We start from the raw sequence: 17,295 nt of genomic DNA on the forward strand, positions 1-17,295 counted from the left end.
CACACTTCAGAACTCAAAATTACTTTATAACTTGAGTTATAAAAAGAGTTAGTACAGGAGCCTTTTATGTGATTGCTTTCACTGATTCTAGGTCGATTTCATTCCCAGCACCACATAGTCTCCAAGCACCACAAGGGTTCGTGCCTGGGCACAGAGTCAGAACTAGCTCCTGAGCACAGCGGGGTGTGGTCCCAAAACAAGACAAAACAGGAAAAAATTTAAGGTCTGCCTGTAAAAAACAGTTTACTCAGCACCAGTCTGCAGTGTCGGAGCACTTCAGTTCGAACTATTTCGGCCATTTAACTTTTCGATCTTCTGCTTCAGGTTATAGCCATACGCCCTATTAGGAGGATCACACACATCCCAGCTACTTTAGAAGATGAGGAAGAGGATGAAGATAATGATGACATTATCATGCTAGAGAAAAAAATACGAACATCCAGTATGCCAGAGCAGGCCCATAAAGTTTGTGTTAAAGAGATAAAAAGGTGAATTTTGACAGCATTCATTCTTGAGTATTTTCATATTGCCTTCTAATGTTGAGAAGTGTTGTTCATGGGATCATAAATCTGCTACTTGGGATAACAAACTGAAAGCTGAGTCATTTTTTTTTAATGTTCTTTGATCTCTCTCATATTTGATATGGTCATAGATCACTCTGTTCATCTTATTTTTCCGTTGTTTACTCTTTCATGACTTTTCTAATTCTCGGGTTATTACTGTGATCTGTGGAATATTTGTCCCATTTCATTCTCACCCAGAATCTGACTCTTAAAATATTCTTTATTGAATTAATTCTTTAGAAGGAATAAGTAATTAAAAAAATTTTTTTATTAAAGAGCCATGATTTACAAAGTTATTGATGATTGTATTTTAGGCATACAATAATTCATCACCAGTCCCTCCACCAGTGTCAACTTCCCTCCACCAGTGTTAAAAGGAATAAATCCTTTTATATAAAGAGGAATTACATTGTTAATATATATGTATTATTATATGTATGTATGTATGTATACATTTGTATATGTTTTCAGATTTTATCCTAAATGGTAACTGAAACCATGGGAGAGGTTAAGGTACAGCATATGGCACAATGATGTCATGTTTGGGGGGTTATTTGTAAATCACTGTCACTGTCCTCCCGTTGTTCATCGATTTGCTCGAGCGGGCCCAGTAACGTCTCCATTGGAGACTTTGTTGTTACTGTGTTTTGGCATATTGCATACGTCACGGGTAGCTTGCCAGGCTCTTCCGCGCAGGCGAGATACTCTCGGTAGCTTGCCAGGCTCTCCTAAAATGTTCTTTTTTATTTTATTTGTACTTTTGTATTGAATCACTGTGAAATAGACCCTTACAAAGCTGTCCCTGATTAGGTTTCAGTCATACAGTCTTCCAACATTCATCCCTCTATCAGTGTACATTTTCTAGCACCAGTATCCCCAGGTTCCCTCCCATCACCCTTTTCCCCTCCAGCCTACTTAAAATATTCTTAATCCTGAGTTAAATACCAATTTCACTGATCTTTTTTCAAATGTTGGCTTCAGTAAACTGTCAAATACAATCACTGTTGTAACTGCCTTTTCATTGTCTTAAAGAATGGGTCATGCTTTGTTTAAACATACTGTTTGTTTCATTATTGTGTTATTCACATGTCATTGATTTCTTCTTTGAATTTTGAACTCCAGGGGGCAGGAAATGTTTCTCTTTGTACCAATGCAGGGAAAGATTGATGACAGAATAGGATATACAAGCTGATAACATTTTCTACACAATCTCTTAGTTAAAAAGAAAAACAGTTTTTCCTTAAAATAATTGTAATATTAAAACTGTATTACATTTTCTTTCATTCATGAATTTTATTCATTTATTTTGCATAAAGTTGTTCATGATGGTTTGTTACATTCAATATTTCAACACCAATTCCACCACTGCACCTTCCCACCACCATTATTTCCAATTTTTGCAACTGCCCCTATAATAATTTATTTTATATTTCTGTTATAAATAATTTGCTAAAAATGATCAAAAAAATGTTTCTTTAGAAGAAAGAGTGTGAAGATTGTTGTATCTCACTATGGAGCCATTAAGTCCTTGTATAAGAGATTACTAACATATTACGAGTTATACCTTTTGTGTTTATATTTTGTTAATCAAGATTAGTTGCCTTCTACTTTATATTCCATCCAATGTAGTGTGCTACCCCTGGTTATTCAGTAATGTATAGTTGAAGATGGCAAGTGACTGTGAATGTGGTCACACACTCCAGGAATTCAAAACTTTTGAATGGGGTAATATAGCTAGAGTTAATTTTTTAACTGGATGGTGATTTTGTGTGCCTGAGATGACTCAGCCTGGTGTGGGGTCCGGAAGCATCTCTGCAACTTGTTGATTTCTTTCAAGATTTATTTATGAACCTCTGGATCACTGCTGGTTAATGAGCTAATTTGGCCCCAGAGGCAGTTCATAGGAGTGATTGCCAGGCTTTCATGCTCCAGAAAATCCAGAATATTTAACAGGGCAGTGAGCTTACATGGTGATGGTGGTGGAACATGGGTTCTCAGCCAAAAAAAAAAAAAAAAAGAAATTTTCAGCAGTTAGGTGTCTCTAGAGCTTAGTTGTGAGGTGGTGGAGTCCAGCCCTAGACATGGTGGCAGTATTGGGGTGTGAATGTTGCTCCCAAGGCTTTGGCAGGGCAGGGACTTGGCCTGTCACCCTTCCAAGATCTCCCCAGAGTTCTCAGCCTGGGAACTGGTGTATCCAAGAAATTTTTTCGGCTAGTTGATCTCTTTCGAGACTTAATCACAAGTCTCTGAAGTTGGGCTGATAAACAAGCTTACATGGCAGAGAACCCGGAAGAGAGAGACACATTTTTTCCTGGAGCGCCTCTGTCCCTCTCAGAGCCCGGCAAGCTACTGAGAGTATCCCGCCTGCACGGCAGAGCCTGGCAAGCTACTAGTGGTGTATTCGATATGCCAAAAACAGTAACAATAACGGGTCTCATTCCCCTGACCCTGAAAGAGCCTCCAATATGGAAGCGTTGGGAAAAACGAGTGGGGAGAGGCTGCTTAAATCTCAGGGCTGGGATAAATGGAGATGTTACTGGCACCACTCAAGTAAATCGATGAACAAGGGGATGACAGTGACATGGCAGTGCAGCAGTGGTGGGACATGGGTGTCACTAAAGACTTGTCTTTCTGAGGCTCACTGCATTAGTTAATATGGTTGAGAATTGATTGGCATTAATAAATGTAGAATATCTATTATTAAATATTGCAAATACTATAGAAGTTGCTTTTTTTTTTTGAAGTATAGCAAGTTGATTGCAGTCAATGCCAGAATATGCTCTGACAAGAAATTACTTAGAACTTATGAGGTAAGGGGTGCAGTAAGGTAAAATATGTGCTCAGTAGAACATGGGCTTCTCCAGAATGGAGAGAGCTGGTACACATTCCCAGTGTTACAGTATAAAAGTAGGAAAGTACGTGTCTCAAGAGGGGAGATGTGGAAGACATGTGCGTGGGCATCATGTGCATGAGAAGTTTCATTTTTAAAGTTGAACATCTGTTAACCTACTTTCATGAGCTTACTTAATCTCTGATAAAAATGATATAATTACTATGTCATGTGTGTTTAAATGCTTAAATCTTCCTGTTATAAGTAAGTTGGTGTTAAAATGTAACTTGAGATTTTCCTTGAGATACTTATAAGACTATTTCAAGGATAGTATAGTATTTTTACCTCAGTCCCTCTTTTGCAGTTATCTTGTTTTACAATTGTGTTACAGTTCGAAATTAACTATTAACTAGTTTTTTTTTCTTATTCAACCAAATATGCTTGATATATCTGATCAGCAAATGTTGACATACTTACATTTTTCTACTTTTGGAATACCCTTATGTTTGCTAATATGTTGGCTATTGGTTCTTTTCCCACAGACTCAAAAAAATGCCTCAGTCAATGCCAGAATATGCTCTAACAAGAAATTACTTGGAACTGATGGTGGAACTTCCATGGAACAAAAGCACAACCGGTGAGCCAACAAAATAAGACCTTTTATAGTCTCAAAGCAGTGTTTCTCAACCTTTTTCTAACCATGACCTACTTGTAACCACTTCTGTATGTGATCCTCCCACCCACTTCCCCTTAGTCTCCTGTTGTACACCCCCCTTACCCCCCCCCCCCGCCCCCGCCAACCTTTTAACCTTTTGGATTAACCTTTTGGATTTAACCTCTTGCCATTTTAATCCTTGGAATATCTTGGGGGTGGGGCGCATCAAGGGCTGTATGGTCTCTGGTTGAGACGTGCTAGTCGAATTCATTTCATTTCATTTCATCATCCTGTTATTCGTCGATTGCCTCAAGCAGGCCCCAGTAACGTCTCTTTCATCCTAGCCCTGAGATTATATTCAAGGCTCTTTAAGAGAATGAGCCCCATCATTGTTACTGGTATTTGGCATATTTGGTACTCCACAGGGAGTTTGCCAGATTCTGCCCTGTGGGCAGGCTACATTCGATAGCATGCATGTCCCTCTGCCAGTACCTTCATGTGACTATAAAATCCAGATCCCGGACCAGAACAGTGCAGTCTTCTGCCCCCGCGCCTGGGTGTTCCTTCCCGGGGCCCCTTGGAGGGGAGCGGGTTGAGCTTTCCTCCCCGCCCCGACCAGGGCTCCGGCAGCCGAAGACCTCCAGGACCAGCCACCACCATGCTGAGACCACTCTCCGCACACATGAAGGTACTGGCAGAGGGACAAAGCCACGCGGGTTCTGGGGCCGAGACCTCCAAGCCTACTCGAATTGGAGTCGAGCATCTTCCACCCAGATCCTCCAAATTCCAGCAGGCGGGGGTCACACCCACCACCTGGCCCCCTGGCGCCGTGTAATCCCATCAGCGGCCAAGACTCTGAGACTATAAAATCCAGATCCCGAACGAGAACAGTGCAGTCTTCTGCCCCCGTGCCTGGGTGTTCCTTCCCGGGGCCTCTTGGAGGGGAGCGGGTTGAGCTTTCCTCCCCGCCCCGACCAGGGCTCCGGCAGCCGAAGACCTCCAGGACCAGCCACCACCATGCTGAGACCACTCTCCGCTAGTCGAATGGTTACTCAAAAAGCTCATGTAATTTCTATTAAGATAGTACTCATTTATTATCTCACTGATGTCTTAGGGATTTGTTTGTTTGTTTGTTTGAGTTTTTGGTTTTGGACCACACCCAGTGGTGCTCAGGGCTTACTTGGATGTCACTCCTCAAGGTGCTTGGGGCACTATACTTGATGATGGGAGTCAAATCCTATGCATGACATCACACACACACACACACACACACACACACACACACACACACACACACACGCCACATCCCCTGTACTATCTCTGTGGCTCCATTTCTTGATGAAATCAAATCTGCAATCCCTCACATTGAACCTATGGCCAAGAGTCACCAGAATGGTTCACACACTCATTTCCTAGTACTGCCCCCTTGCCCCCTTCTCCCTAAAAAAACAGAACATAGCACACTGAAGGTAGTGATTTTATCCAGGAGTGTGAGATGATGGGTAGCTAATTTTTATTTATGTCATTGGGTTTTTTGTAAATATATTAGGGGGAAGGAGGTGCTTTCAAGAGAGAGAGAGAGAGAGAGAGAGAGAGAGAGAGAGAGAATGAGAGAGAATGAGAGAACGAGAACAAATCCCAGAGAAAATGCTGCAAAAAGTATCTTTTGCCAGATTTTGGAGAAAGTGGGATTTTCCATCATTGGTGATAATGACAGTATCTTCTCAATCCCACAGTTAATCTTAATACAAGATTTTTCTTGTTTGTTTTTTTTTTGTTTGTTTGTTTTAGTTTTGGGGCCATACCTTGCAGTGCTCCTGTATTATTCCTGGCTCTGTGATCAGGAATCACTCCTGGAAGGCTGGGATTGGGGGAATCATATGGTATACTGGGTATCGAACCTTGTCATTTAAGGCACCTGTCCTACACACTGTATGTACTGTTGTTCTGGCCCCAAATTTCTGTATTTGTTCCTGACTATTTGTCAGGAACATAAGACTAGCAGTTTGAATTAGTTGGCAAAATGTGCCAAAATCACATGGAAAATACGTTTTTTATTTTTGAAGGAAATTATATATGAAGACAAGATTGCAGCAACAATTTCAGCATTTGGAAATTGGTTCCTCTTGCTACTATTTAAAGAGTTTAAATTCTTTTGAGTTTTCTATCTTAAAACAGAACTTTACTATCAAGAGCATTTGGTACCAATGTATCTATGGTATTTGCTATGTATATTCTTTTGATATGAGAAGTGTTCATTTGTCTTCAAGTGCATGTTGTTAGATACTTGTTTTGGGGGGGGCTGTGCCCAGTGGTGTTCTGGGAACCATGTATATGCCAGGGATTGAACTGGAGTTCCTGAATCATTTCCTTCCCCAAGCACTGCTAGGAGTGATCCCTCAGCAAAGAGCCAGGGGTGTGGTCTCAAAGCCAAAAAAAGGACTAAATCATATATAGAAGGAATTATTTAGATGTAATACTGATAATTTTTTTCTGCTTTATTGTGATATTGTTGTGGAAATTCCCATTAAAAGCCAGTGAAAAATCAAGCATCCTACCTAGAGAAGTGGGAAAACACTGCTATGTTATGCTAGCAGACCCAGTGAGCTCATGTTCCAATACTGCGGCCAGAACAAGGCAAAAGTTCCATTTTATAGAATACCTGTGGGGGTGTGGGGCATTGGCAGCCAGCTGGCAGGAGAGTAGAAGCAGAAATTCAAAGCATGTTATTTTTCAGAGCAGGTCCTGGGCCACCTCAAAGACATAAGCACATTTGGCATATGTTCTCAGGTTACCGGTTACAGAGTGAGACGGTGACCATCTCAAGGGCACCCCACATGCATTTCAGGGTTAGATTATGTTGTTCAGACTCAGTTGCCCTATGGCAGATCCTATTTTCTGCTGTTAGCCTGCTTGAAGTGAGCCTGTCTGTAGTATGGGCAGAGGTTGATTTTCCTTATCAGTATAATTGGCAGTCAAGTGCCATAATAAATAAAATGTGTCCATTGGCATCCACAGTGGAATGTCGCAAAGCCCAGCCTGGAGTATGTAATCCTTTCTTCTACATCCTGGGTCTCTCTTCTCTCTGGAGAAACCTGCATTCTCTCCTGAGTTTTGAGGGTTCTTTCTTTTCTTTCTCTTTAAATAAAATGTCTTTAACACACACACACACACACTATTTCTTTTATACATTTAAAATTATATAATGTGTACCTTTTTTATCCATTTTAGTACATGTAATACCATTACTATAATTAACATATTCTTCACTTTGAAAAGTCTCCTCGTGTTTCCCTGTATCTTCCCATCTAATCTTTCCTCTTTTGTTCCCATCCTCAAGTTAGCCTATGAAAATCTAACAGAGCAGCAATACATGGATATAAATTACAGATAACTGATTTAAAGGGTTGACATGTAAATGTGTTTCTCCCATCCTCTCTTACTCTTGAGTGTGGTGTATGGCAGTATTTTATCATGACTGTCATCCAGCTGATGAGTTCATTTTGACTCCCATGACTTTGTATTTGATCTATGATTTTTTTTAAAGTGGGACCTGCAGTTCTGAGAGAGGGATGGTGGGGGTGCATTCCTATTAGAGTTCTGCCAGTTGGTGGTTCTGGAAGGAGGCCCAGAGTCGTACCCAGCAGTGTTCAGGGACCATCAGGACTGAATCTAGGGGAGTTTGAGGGGATAGGGGCATAAATTGTGAGTATTTTAAGTAGAAAACCATGCCAGTAAAACTGATAAACACTAGATTCTGGAAACAAAGCCTAATTTCTGGTGAGACTTTAATCAGTGGAATTTAGGCAATTCTTTATGTCCTAATTTTTCTCTGGATAACTTAACTAAAAAATTTTATTTGATCCTGGAAGAGATGTCTGAAAGCGAGAACAGTCTTACAAAACTTGAAGACTTAATCCCATTTTGGAAAATAGTTTTGTGGGACTCAGAGCACATGCTTTGCATGTAGGGAGACCAGGTTTGAACCGTTGCCCTTTGTGGTCCCTGAAGCACTGTGGGGAGGTGACCCACTTGAGTACAGAGCCAGCTATCACCTCCTGAGCACTGCTGAATGTGAACCCCAGAATTCACAAATAAAAATGGCTATGTAAGCATATGTGTACACATAATCTAAAATAACAGTACATAGCACGCTGAAGGTGATTTTATCCAGGGATGTGAGATGATGGGTAGCTATTTACTTTTTTATTCATGTCATTGGGTTTTTTGTAAACACCTTATATTAGGGGGAGGGGGGATACTTTCAAAAGAAAGAAAGAGAGAGAGAGAGAGAGAGAGAGAGAGAGAGAGAGAGAACAAATCCCAGCACTAATACAAAGGAATTATGTTTCTTCAGAAATAATGTCTATCTAGAAAATTATTTCAAATGAAATGATACGAATCTGAACCCTTGAGTTGTTGTCTAGCTCCTTATGTTTCTAGTGACATTAATTCTTAAGACCTTTTTGAAAACCCATTTAGAAGGTTCTAAGTCTCCTTTCTTGGGCAGGATAGTGGAGCGTTTGGGCCATACCTCAGTGCCCAGGGGCTGTTATTCTTGGCTGTATGCTCAGGGGTATCTCTGCTGTTGATCTGTAGACCATATGTGGTGCAAGGGATTTCGACCAGGTGCATCCAATACAATCCCTGTACTCTCTCTGTAGCCTCCCCATGCCTGTCTCTTTCACATTTTTCCGAAAAATTCTTTGTCTCTTGCCATCTTTACCAGTTAAACATTCCTGTTGGTTTATTTTACAGACCGACTGGACATTCGTGCAGCCCGGGTGCTTCTGGACAATGACCATTATGCCATGGAAAAATTGAAGAAAAGAGTGCTGGAGTACTTGGCAGTTAGACAGCTGAAAAACAACCTAAAGGGCCCCATTCTTTGCTTTGTTGGCCCTCCCGGAGTTGGTAAAACAAGTGTGGGAAGATCAGTGGCCAAGACTCTAGGACGAGAGTTCCATAGAATTGCACTTGGAGGAGTGTGTGATCAGTCTGACATTCGAGGACACAGGTAGACTCTTAGTTTAATTTCTTGATTCTCCTTTTGTCTCACTTGAAAAGCCAAGGCTATATACTATGTATTTTAGGACTATCTGTGGGACTCTTATTAGAAGGGGTATTCACAGCATTTACTAGCTAACCCCGAACATCAATGACAGTGTATGACAGTAGATACCAAGTCTGTTCTGCTTTCCTAGAAATTAATTAGAATGAAATTATAGATTAATCATTAGTAGGCAATGAGATCTTTACATTAATTTTGCTTGCACAGTAGCAATTCATATCCTTAATTTAGAGTAAAACAAATAAATGGGATAGCAAAGTCAATAGAAATTGGAAATCTTTGACAATAAATTGGTTCTATTTTTATTTTAAAGTTCCTTTTAAGAAGGCAGGTTTCCATTATCAATATTAGTTACAGGGAGGAAAATAGAGATAATGTGGTTTAAGAAATAGTTTTTTGACACACTTTCATAAAAGTACATTAAACTGCAAGAACTATGTCTCTGAGTAATTTAACATTAGAGTCAGATCTACATAATTTTGTTCTCCAATTTCCAGTGCTCAGAATGAATGATTCCTTAGGAAATTATGAACCTTTGCTTCGGATTTAAGTGTCCCATAGGTAATGCCAGTTGTGAGATAACATATATGCAATGTATGTATTCAAGAATACACCACACACACACACACACACACACGTATGCATGTATTAGACCAGAGGGATCTGATCATGTCCCTGAGCATCACAATGTGTGGCCCCAAAACAAAGAATATATACATGCATATTTTAGATTTGGGGGACATACCCAGCTGTGATCAGGACTTGCTCCTGGCTTTATACCCAGGAATCACTCCTGTCAGTACTCAAGGACCCATATGCTGAGCTGGGAACTGAACCAGGTTTAGTCACATACAAGGCCAACTTTACCCCTATACAAACTCTCTAGCCCCTATTAAACAATATTTTGGGAAATGTAACTCAGTGTTAGAGCACTTGCCTTGCATGTGAGGTTCTGGGTTCCATCCCTGACACTGTGAAAAAAAATAAAACTACAAAAAATCAAAAATGTAGAAATTAGGGCAAGAGCTACAGAACAGTGGGCAGGTGCCTGTTTTTCAATGTCACCAACCTGGATTCTATCCCTGGTACCCCAAATGGTTTCCTGAGCTTTGCTGGGAGTAGGCCCTGAGCTTAGCTGGGTATAGCCAGAACAACTCCCAAAAAAAGTAGAAATCAGAAACTCCTTATAAAGAATGTGATCCTGGGCTCGAGAAATAGTACAGCAAGTAGGGCACTTGCCTTGATTCAGCGGACCAGGCTCCATCACCAGCATTGCATGTGATTCCTCCAACCCTTCCAGGATTGATCCCCTGAGCACTGAGTAGGAATAAGCCCTGAGCACAGCTTGGTGTGGCCCCAAGACCCCCCTTAGTTTCAGATGCTGTATATCTGAAACTCATGCAATGGCAATCTGAATTGAAAGCATTTTTTAAAGAAGCTATTTAATTCCTATATAAAGCTCATCATCACTTCACTTAATCACTTAATCCCCGTCATTCATCGATTTATTTGAGCGGGTGCCAGTAACGTCTCCATTCATCCCGGTTGCGTGCTAGCGTAGCCCAATGGTATCTGTTCGTTCTAGGAACATGCAGAGCCTCAAACCGATCATTTAGGGTCTTGACGAAGAAGTCTGACCATCTTATAGGTGGGCGTCCACGTGATCTTTCGATGTCCCGTGGAATCCAATCAGTAATGGCTCTAGTCCAGTGGTTGTCTGTAAACCTCATTACGTGTCCAGCCCATCTGATTTTTGATGTCTTGGCAAATGAGACAGCGTCCCTGATTCTTGAGCGTTGACGAAGATCAGAACTCCGGATTCTATCTCTCATTTGAGTGAATCGTGATATTCTAAGCATAGTTCTTTCGATTCCTCTTTGAGAGACCCGAATAGCGTTCTCATCCTGTTTTCGTAGGGTCCAGGTCTCTGAGGCATATGTTAATGCAGGAAGAATAGTGGAATCAAAGAGATGTGCTTGTAAGCTGTATTTATTTACTTTTCTCTAAGTTTTCAGGGTACCTTAAATATCCAACCCGCACGGCAGAGCCTGGCAAGCTATCCGTGGTCTATGCCAAATAGACCAAATTGATATGCCAAATCCAGTAATAAAAGCTCATCATACTAGTGACAAAACCTCTATCCTCTTGACATTGTTACGGCAATGCTAAAGACTTAGGCATTGTTAAAGCAATCCATCATCTTGTTAAAGCAAACCATAATGTTGCTTAAACAATCCATAAGATACTCAGACAAGTTCCCCAAAGCATACATGCCAGTGCAAGTGAACAGCTACCAGTAGCCAAAGGTAATTTGAATACATATTTATAGTTTTGTGGATATGTGTGAAATTTGGATTATGGAAGGAAAAAAGCGTAGGGAAAAAAGTGTGCTGTTTTTGTAACATCTTATTTTCCCATTTGCTTTATTCATGTGATCATTGACCTTAGGCAGGGTTAGGAAATTACACCAGAAAGTTTTGTGTAATAAGTGTTTCTTTTTAATTGCTTATTGTAATTCTTTATTAAAAGAAAAATCTTGCCAACATTTTAATGAATGAGCAACAAGGTCTACAGAGTAGATCAGGGGATTAATTTGGTTCATTCTTTCTGGCAGTTTTAAAAGTATTTTTATTGCCTAAACTCTATTATTCTTCCATGTACCACTAGAGGCTGTAGTTTGCTTTTATAAAGAAATTGGCTCATTATTCTTCGACCAGTCCTGGAGAAATCTAGAACCTGAATCTTATAAGTTTAGCTACAGAGCTTTGGGAAAGTTTTCCCAATTCAGGTGACTTAACTCATTTACTCAGTTTAGTTTATTTTTTCTGTTATAGGTAGCCCATATTATTGAATTTATAGAGTGAGTTGGTATAATTCCATCATATGGAATTAATGTCATGAGTAAATGCCATGTAGGACAGTGTCCTTACTTCATTCCACATTGATACTAATTATTCAGTAAGGCTTAGAAAACACTTTAGTATCTGGCACACAGTAGTCGAGAAGAATTAGCTTTAGTTATTGTTTTAAAAGTTCCCAGGAGGACTTGTTATAAAATTCGTCTGACTTTTAAGTTATGCCTAAAACAACTGTTCTCAGCGTTATTATTTGTAGCAGAAATGTGGAATGTATCTTTTTTGTTGCCTGTTGATGGCAAATATGTAAGGACATAGTTCTTACCACTTAACATTAGTGGGCTTAAAATGATCTCTGTTACGTAAACTGATACCTGTTTAGATAAAAGTTGTTCACTTTTTTGTTATTGTTCATCTATTTCATTTGGGGACCACATCTGGGCATGCTTAAGGATTACTCCCAGTTGTGCTGGGGATTGCTCCTGATGGTGCCTGGGGACCGTGTGATGCTAGATATTAAACCTGAGCCCCCTCCATGCGGGGCATGTGCTCGACATGTTGAGCTGTTTCTTCAGCCCTTGTTTACTTTTTTTAAAAGTGCAAAATGTTGGGGCCAATACTACAGTGGGTAGAGTGTTTACCTTGCAAGCCACCAATCTGGGTTTGTTCACTGTCACTTCATACGATCCCCTGAGCCCTGCCAGAAATGAGCCCTGAGCACAGAGCCAGAAGTAAGCTCTAAACACTGCCAGGTATGGCCCCCAAACCAAAAAAAAAAAAAAAAAAGTAAAGTGAAAATGCTTTTGTAACCATGGAGAATTGAATTTATGTGCATCTTTTATAGAAGGAGAACATGTATTTGCATTAAATACATCTAAAATAAGCCTTTAAAAATGTATCTAAAGAAGCTATACTCATTGCCAAATAACAGGTATTTGGCTATGTCTGAATCTATCGGGTTTAATACCTGCTTTTTTAGCGGCCGGAGATAGTATAGCAGATAAGGTGCTTGCTTGCCTGTGACTGATGTGGGTTTGATCTCTGATTCCCTGAGCCCTGCCAGAAGTATTCCTGAGTATGATGCTTGAAGTAAGTCCCAAGTACCACCAGGTATGGCACCAAAACAAAAGAAACCCCAGTTTTTTGTTTGTGTTTTGAATAACTTCTGGCTCAGGGATGGGATGGGATGCTGGGGATTGAACCTGGGTTGACTGCGTGCAAGACAAGGATCCTACCCGCTCTACTATCTCTCTAGACCCCAAAACCTTTTTTTTAAAAATTTAATTTATTTTATTTTTATTTTTAACATAGGAGGACTCTGTTTATTCAGCCATTGATTAAGCTAATTGAATTGGGCATGAACTCCACACAAAACCTGATTTTTTGTTTACTTTGTTGGCGTAGAACTCTCTGACCACCCCATACTCATTATAGGTGTTTCATGAAACATTATAGCAACCTTCCCTTATGCTGTTGGGAGCTGACTGCCCAACTGCTCACTAAAAAAACTTTTTCTGAATCTGAAAAGCTTTTTTGAAATCAGGCAGAGAGTGGGGTGTGGTTGTTAAGGAGGTGAGAGATAGGAACTCAGCTGAGGTTTTATCACATATAAGTTGAACTGGAGGTGAGAAAAAACAGTGGAGCATTTTGCTCAGCAACAGGGTGGAGTTTGTGGGACTAATTGATTCCATGTGAGAGATGAGGCATTTTGGAAACACCCAGGTCTTGGCATGTAAGTTCTGGTCACATGCTCACAGTTAAGAGTTCATGCAGAGTTTTGTTTTCCTCACCCTCAGACTAGGCACACTGCTCTGCTGTTCTCAGATAGCCAAGGATAAAAATGGCAGCTTTGTGTTCTCTCCCTTGCCTTTTCTCAAGATTTTCTTGGTATTCTTTTGTCGCTTACTTTTCTACTCAAGGAACTCTAGAGCCTTTTGCTGGAATCACCTGTTCATGTGAAGTAAAGTGGTAGTCAGCTGGTAATTGATTTTAGAAACATCTTAAAGGCGTGCCATTTAAAGCAAAAAAATGTTGAAGGAAATGGAGTTTAACTGTGTTTAACATTTAAATCTTCAAAAGGAAAATGCTGGAAATCTGATCAAACGTTGACCCTTTTGTTGTGGTGGTGGTCCTATATTTTTAGTAGCTTACAGGAAAACATAGTGAGGTTTTGATTCATACTAATGAATGCCATTTTTTAGTCAGTCTCATTTGGGTTTATCCTCCATTGAAATTTTTTCTGTTCACTTTTATATGCCACACAAATTGCTATTTCTGTCTTTTAGTGTTTATGCCTTAAATTTTCATATTTAAATGTTATTTTAAAGAATTTTAGTTCATACAAGTTGAATATAAAACTAATTTAACACGAAGTTTTATAAAATCATTTTGTAAATGTTTTATAAAATCATACTATTGTATCTCAAGTTATTAATATGAACTCTTTTAAAATATTTTACCAACTGTATGTTCAGATTAAAAAGTTATATAATTGAAAGGAATTCTTGGCTTAAAGCTAAAGAAGCTAAAGAAACTTTTGCTTTCTGAATTGATAAATGTCCATATGTCACATGAAACGATGATGTTTTAAACAAACACCGTGGTGGGGAAGATACCCTGAGCATGAAGGTGGCGAGCCTTCCCCACTGCACTCTGGATGAAATGTGGGGAACTCAAGTGCGTTATTTGTGATAGTGGGGGACTATAGTCATGTTCTCGCTTGGGTGAAAAAGAAAGCAAATTGGCTGCTTCATTATTAATGCTCTCAAGCGAAAAATAACTGCAGGAGCAGCTTTTGATATGTTTTTATCATAGTATGCCAGATGTACTATGATTTGCTGTCTTGCTTAATACCTGTATTTCCATATAGCTCTTCTTAGCCTCTCTGAAACATAGGTTTATGTGAAGACCTCAGTCAAGGCTTCTTTCTGTTAAAGTAAATGCAATCATGGTCATACTCTCCTCCAAGCTGGCCACTTATTTTCTGTTGTGCTCTTTTAATCATTAAATAATACAGGCCTCCAGCATTTCTAACACATAACTGTAGTGATAAAACATAATATGAGGGACACCCCCCTCCCTTTCTCCCTACCCTCCAACTAAGTATCAGGCAGAAAACCCAGAATCTCACACATGTACAGCAAATGTTCAACTACTGAGCCACATTTCTGGTCCCTGGAGATAAAATATATAATATATTAAAGGGTTGGAGTGATAGCACAGCGGGTAGGGCATCTGCCTTGCAGGCGACTGACCCAGGTTCATTTCCTCCGCTCCTCTCAGAGAGCCCGGCAAGCTACCGAGAGTATCCCGCCCGCGCGGCAAAGCCTGGCAAGCTACCCATGACGTATTCGATATGCCAAAAACAGTAACAACAAGTCTCATTATGGAGACGTTACTGGTGCCCGCTCGAGCAAATTGATGAACAACGGGAGGACAGTGCAGTGCAATATATTAAAAGTATACACTTTTTTAGAGTAGAAGTTTTATTGTCTACCTTGTTCTCCATGCTATTTAGCACTCTCTTGAGTCCTTTGTGAATTCATTTAAGATTTATACATGATTACATCCTTTAGAGGGTTGTAGCCATACAGATGAGTATATAAAAGGTTTAGGATTTTAACTGCAGTGAGAGTTAACGTGATTTGTTTAGATATGCTACAGTAAAGGTATTTTGGCTCTCTAAAGAATACTTTTCATTTGGGGATTATTAAGATCTCCTGTTTTTTTTTTCTCTTATTTTTTTCACGTGGGGGTGGGGGCACACCCATTGGTGCTCTGGGATCACTCCTGTTGGGCTGGGGAAGAGGATTGGGGGACCATCGAGAGTGCTGTGGCTGGAACAAGGCTAGCACCCTACTCGCTGCTATTACTCTGTCCAAAACCTTCTTGCTTTTTTCAATTAGATAATTATTTTTTACCATTTTATTTCCTGCCAGACCTTTCCTTGTGAAATGTTTGCCTACCCATCCCCACGTTTATCAGGAGGGAAGAGAGAAGTTAGTACTGGAGATAGAAGGAGTGGAAAGTGAGTCTGCTTTTTGCTCCGGCCTCACACATTCAAAGCATACCACATTATCACTAAGCTTCTCACCCGCCTCTGCCCCCTCCTCTTTTAGAAGGCAATAAGATTATGATCCTACCTTTTACTTAATAGCACTGTCCTCTAGCACTGTCTTCCCGTTGTTCATCAATTTGCTTGAGCGGGCACCAGTAACATCTCCATTGTGAGACTCGTTGTTACTGTTTTTGGCATATCGAATACATCATGGGTAGCTTGTCAGGCTTTGCTGTGTTGGCGGGATACTCTTGGTAGCTTGCCGGGCTCTCCAAGAGGGGCAGAGGAATCGAACCCGGGTCAGCCACACGCACAGCATACGCCCTACCTGCTGTGCTGATATTATTAAAAATTATTTTTTAAATGGGCTAGAGCAATAGCGCAGGGGTAGGGCGTTTGCCTTGCACGCGGCCGGTCTGACTGACCCAATTTCGATTCCTCCACCCATCTCAGAGAGCCTGGCAAGCTACCCGTGACATAGTCAATATGCCAAACACAGTAACAAGTCTCACAGTAACAAATCTCACAATGGAGACGTTACTGCGCCTGCTCGAGTAAATCGATGAACAACGGGAGGACAGTACTACAGTGCTATTTTTCAAATATTTAAGGTTTATTGAAAATATTTCAGTAATTTTCTTCAGATGGCCCAAAAGTACCTTACCAGACCTATTCTACAGACTGGAAAAAGAGGTGAATAAAAATGAAAAGGGGTACTAAGGGTACATCTTTGTGTATCAGAATATATTTCTGCTGTTCAGATATTGGCAGTGATAGACTAGCCCATTGGATTATATTAGATTTGAGGATATTTAGGGATGAGTCAGGATAGTAATTTATTTGATTACTGTGGTGCCACACACATACACACACACACACACACACACACACACACACACACACACATATAATGTGTATTTTGCTCGAGCGGGCCCAGTAACGTCTCCATTGGAGACTTTGTTGTTACTGTGTCTGGCATATCGAATACTCTCGGTAGCTTGCCGGGCTCTCCGAGAGGGGTGGAGGAATCGAACTCGGGTCGGCCATGTTGGCCGCGTGTAAGGCGAACGCCCTACCGCTGTGCTAAAAAACTAAAGTATATATGCACATACATATAATGTGTGTGTATATATCTGTATATACACATGTATAAACACTTTAGTATTTTGAAGTGTAAATGAACTAGGTTTTTTTGAAATGAGAAATGCTGATTTGTAACATTACTGATACTTTTGTTTTTATCTTGTACACTAGTTCTATAATA

At 40.3% G+C, this 17,295-nt stretch overlaps 1 protein-coding gene across 1 annotated transcript in view; it reads left to right on the forward strand.

Annotated features, from left to right (window-relative positions):
• LONP2 (lon peptidase 2, peroxisomal) overlaps positions 1-17,295 on the forward strand; it is a 98,549-nt gene that overhangs the window by 18,657 nt on the left and 62,597 nt on the right. The window contains exons 5-7 of the mRNA XM_056136585.1: positions 325-488; positions 3,936-4,030; positions 8,807-9,065. Of these exons, the coding sequence (XP_055992560.1) occupies positions 325-488; positions 3,936-4,030; positions 8,807-9,065 (518 nt within the window). The remainder of the gene's footprint in view (positions 1-324; positions 489-3,935; positions 4,031-8,806; positions 9,066-17,295) is intronic.

Source organism: Sorex fumeus, unplaced genomic scaffold (assembly GCF_029834395.1).
Source record: "Sorex fumeus unplaced genomic scaffold, SorFum_2.1 ptg000122l, whole genome shotgun sequence".
Taxonomy (NCBI): domain Eukaryota; kingdom Metazoa; phylum Chordata; class Mammalia; order Eulipotyphla; family Soricidae; genus Sorex; species Sorex fumeus.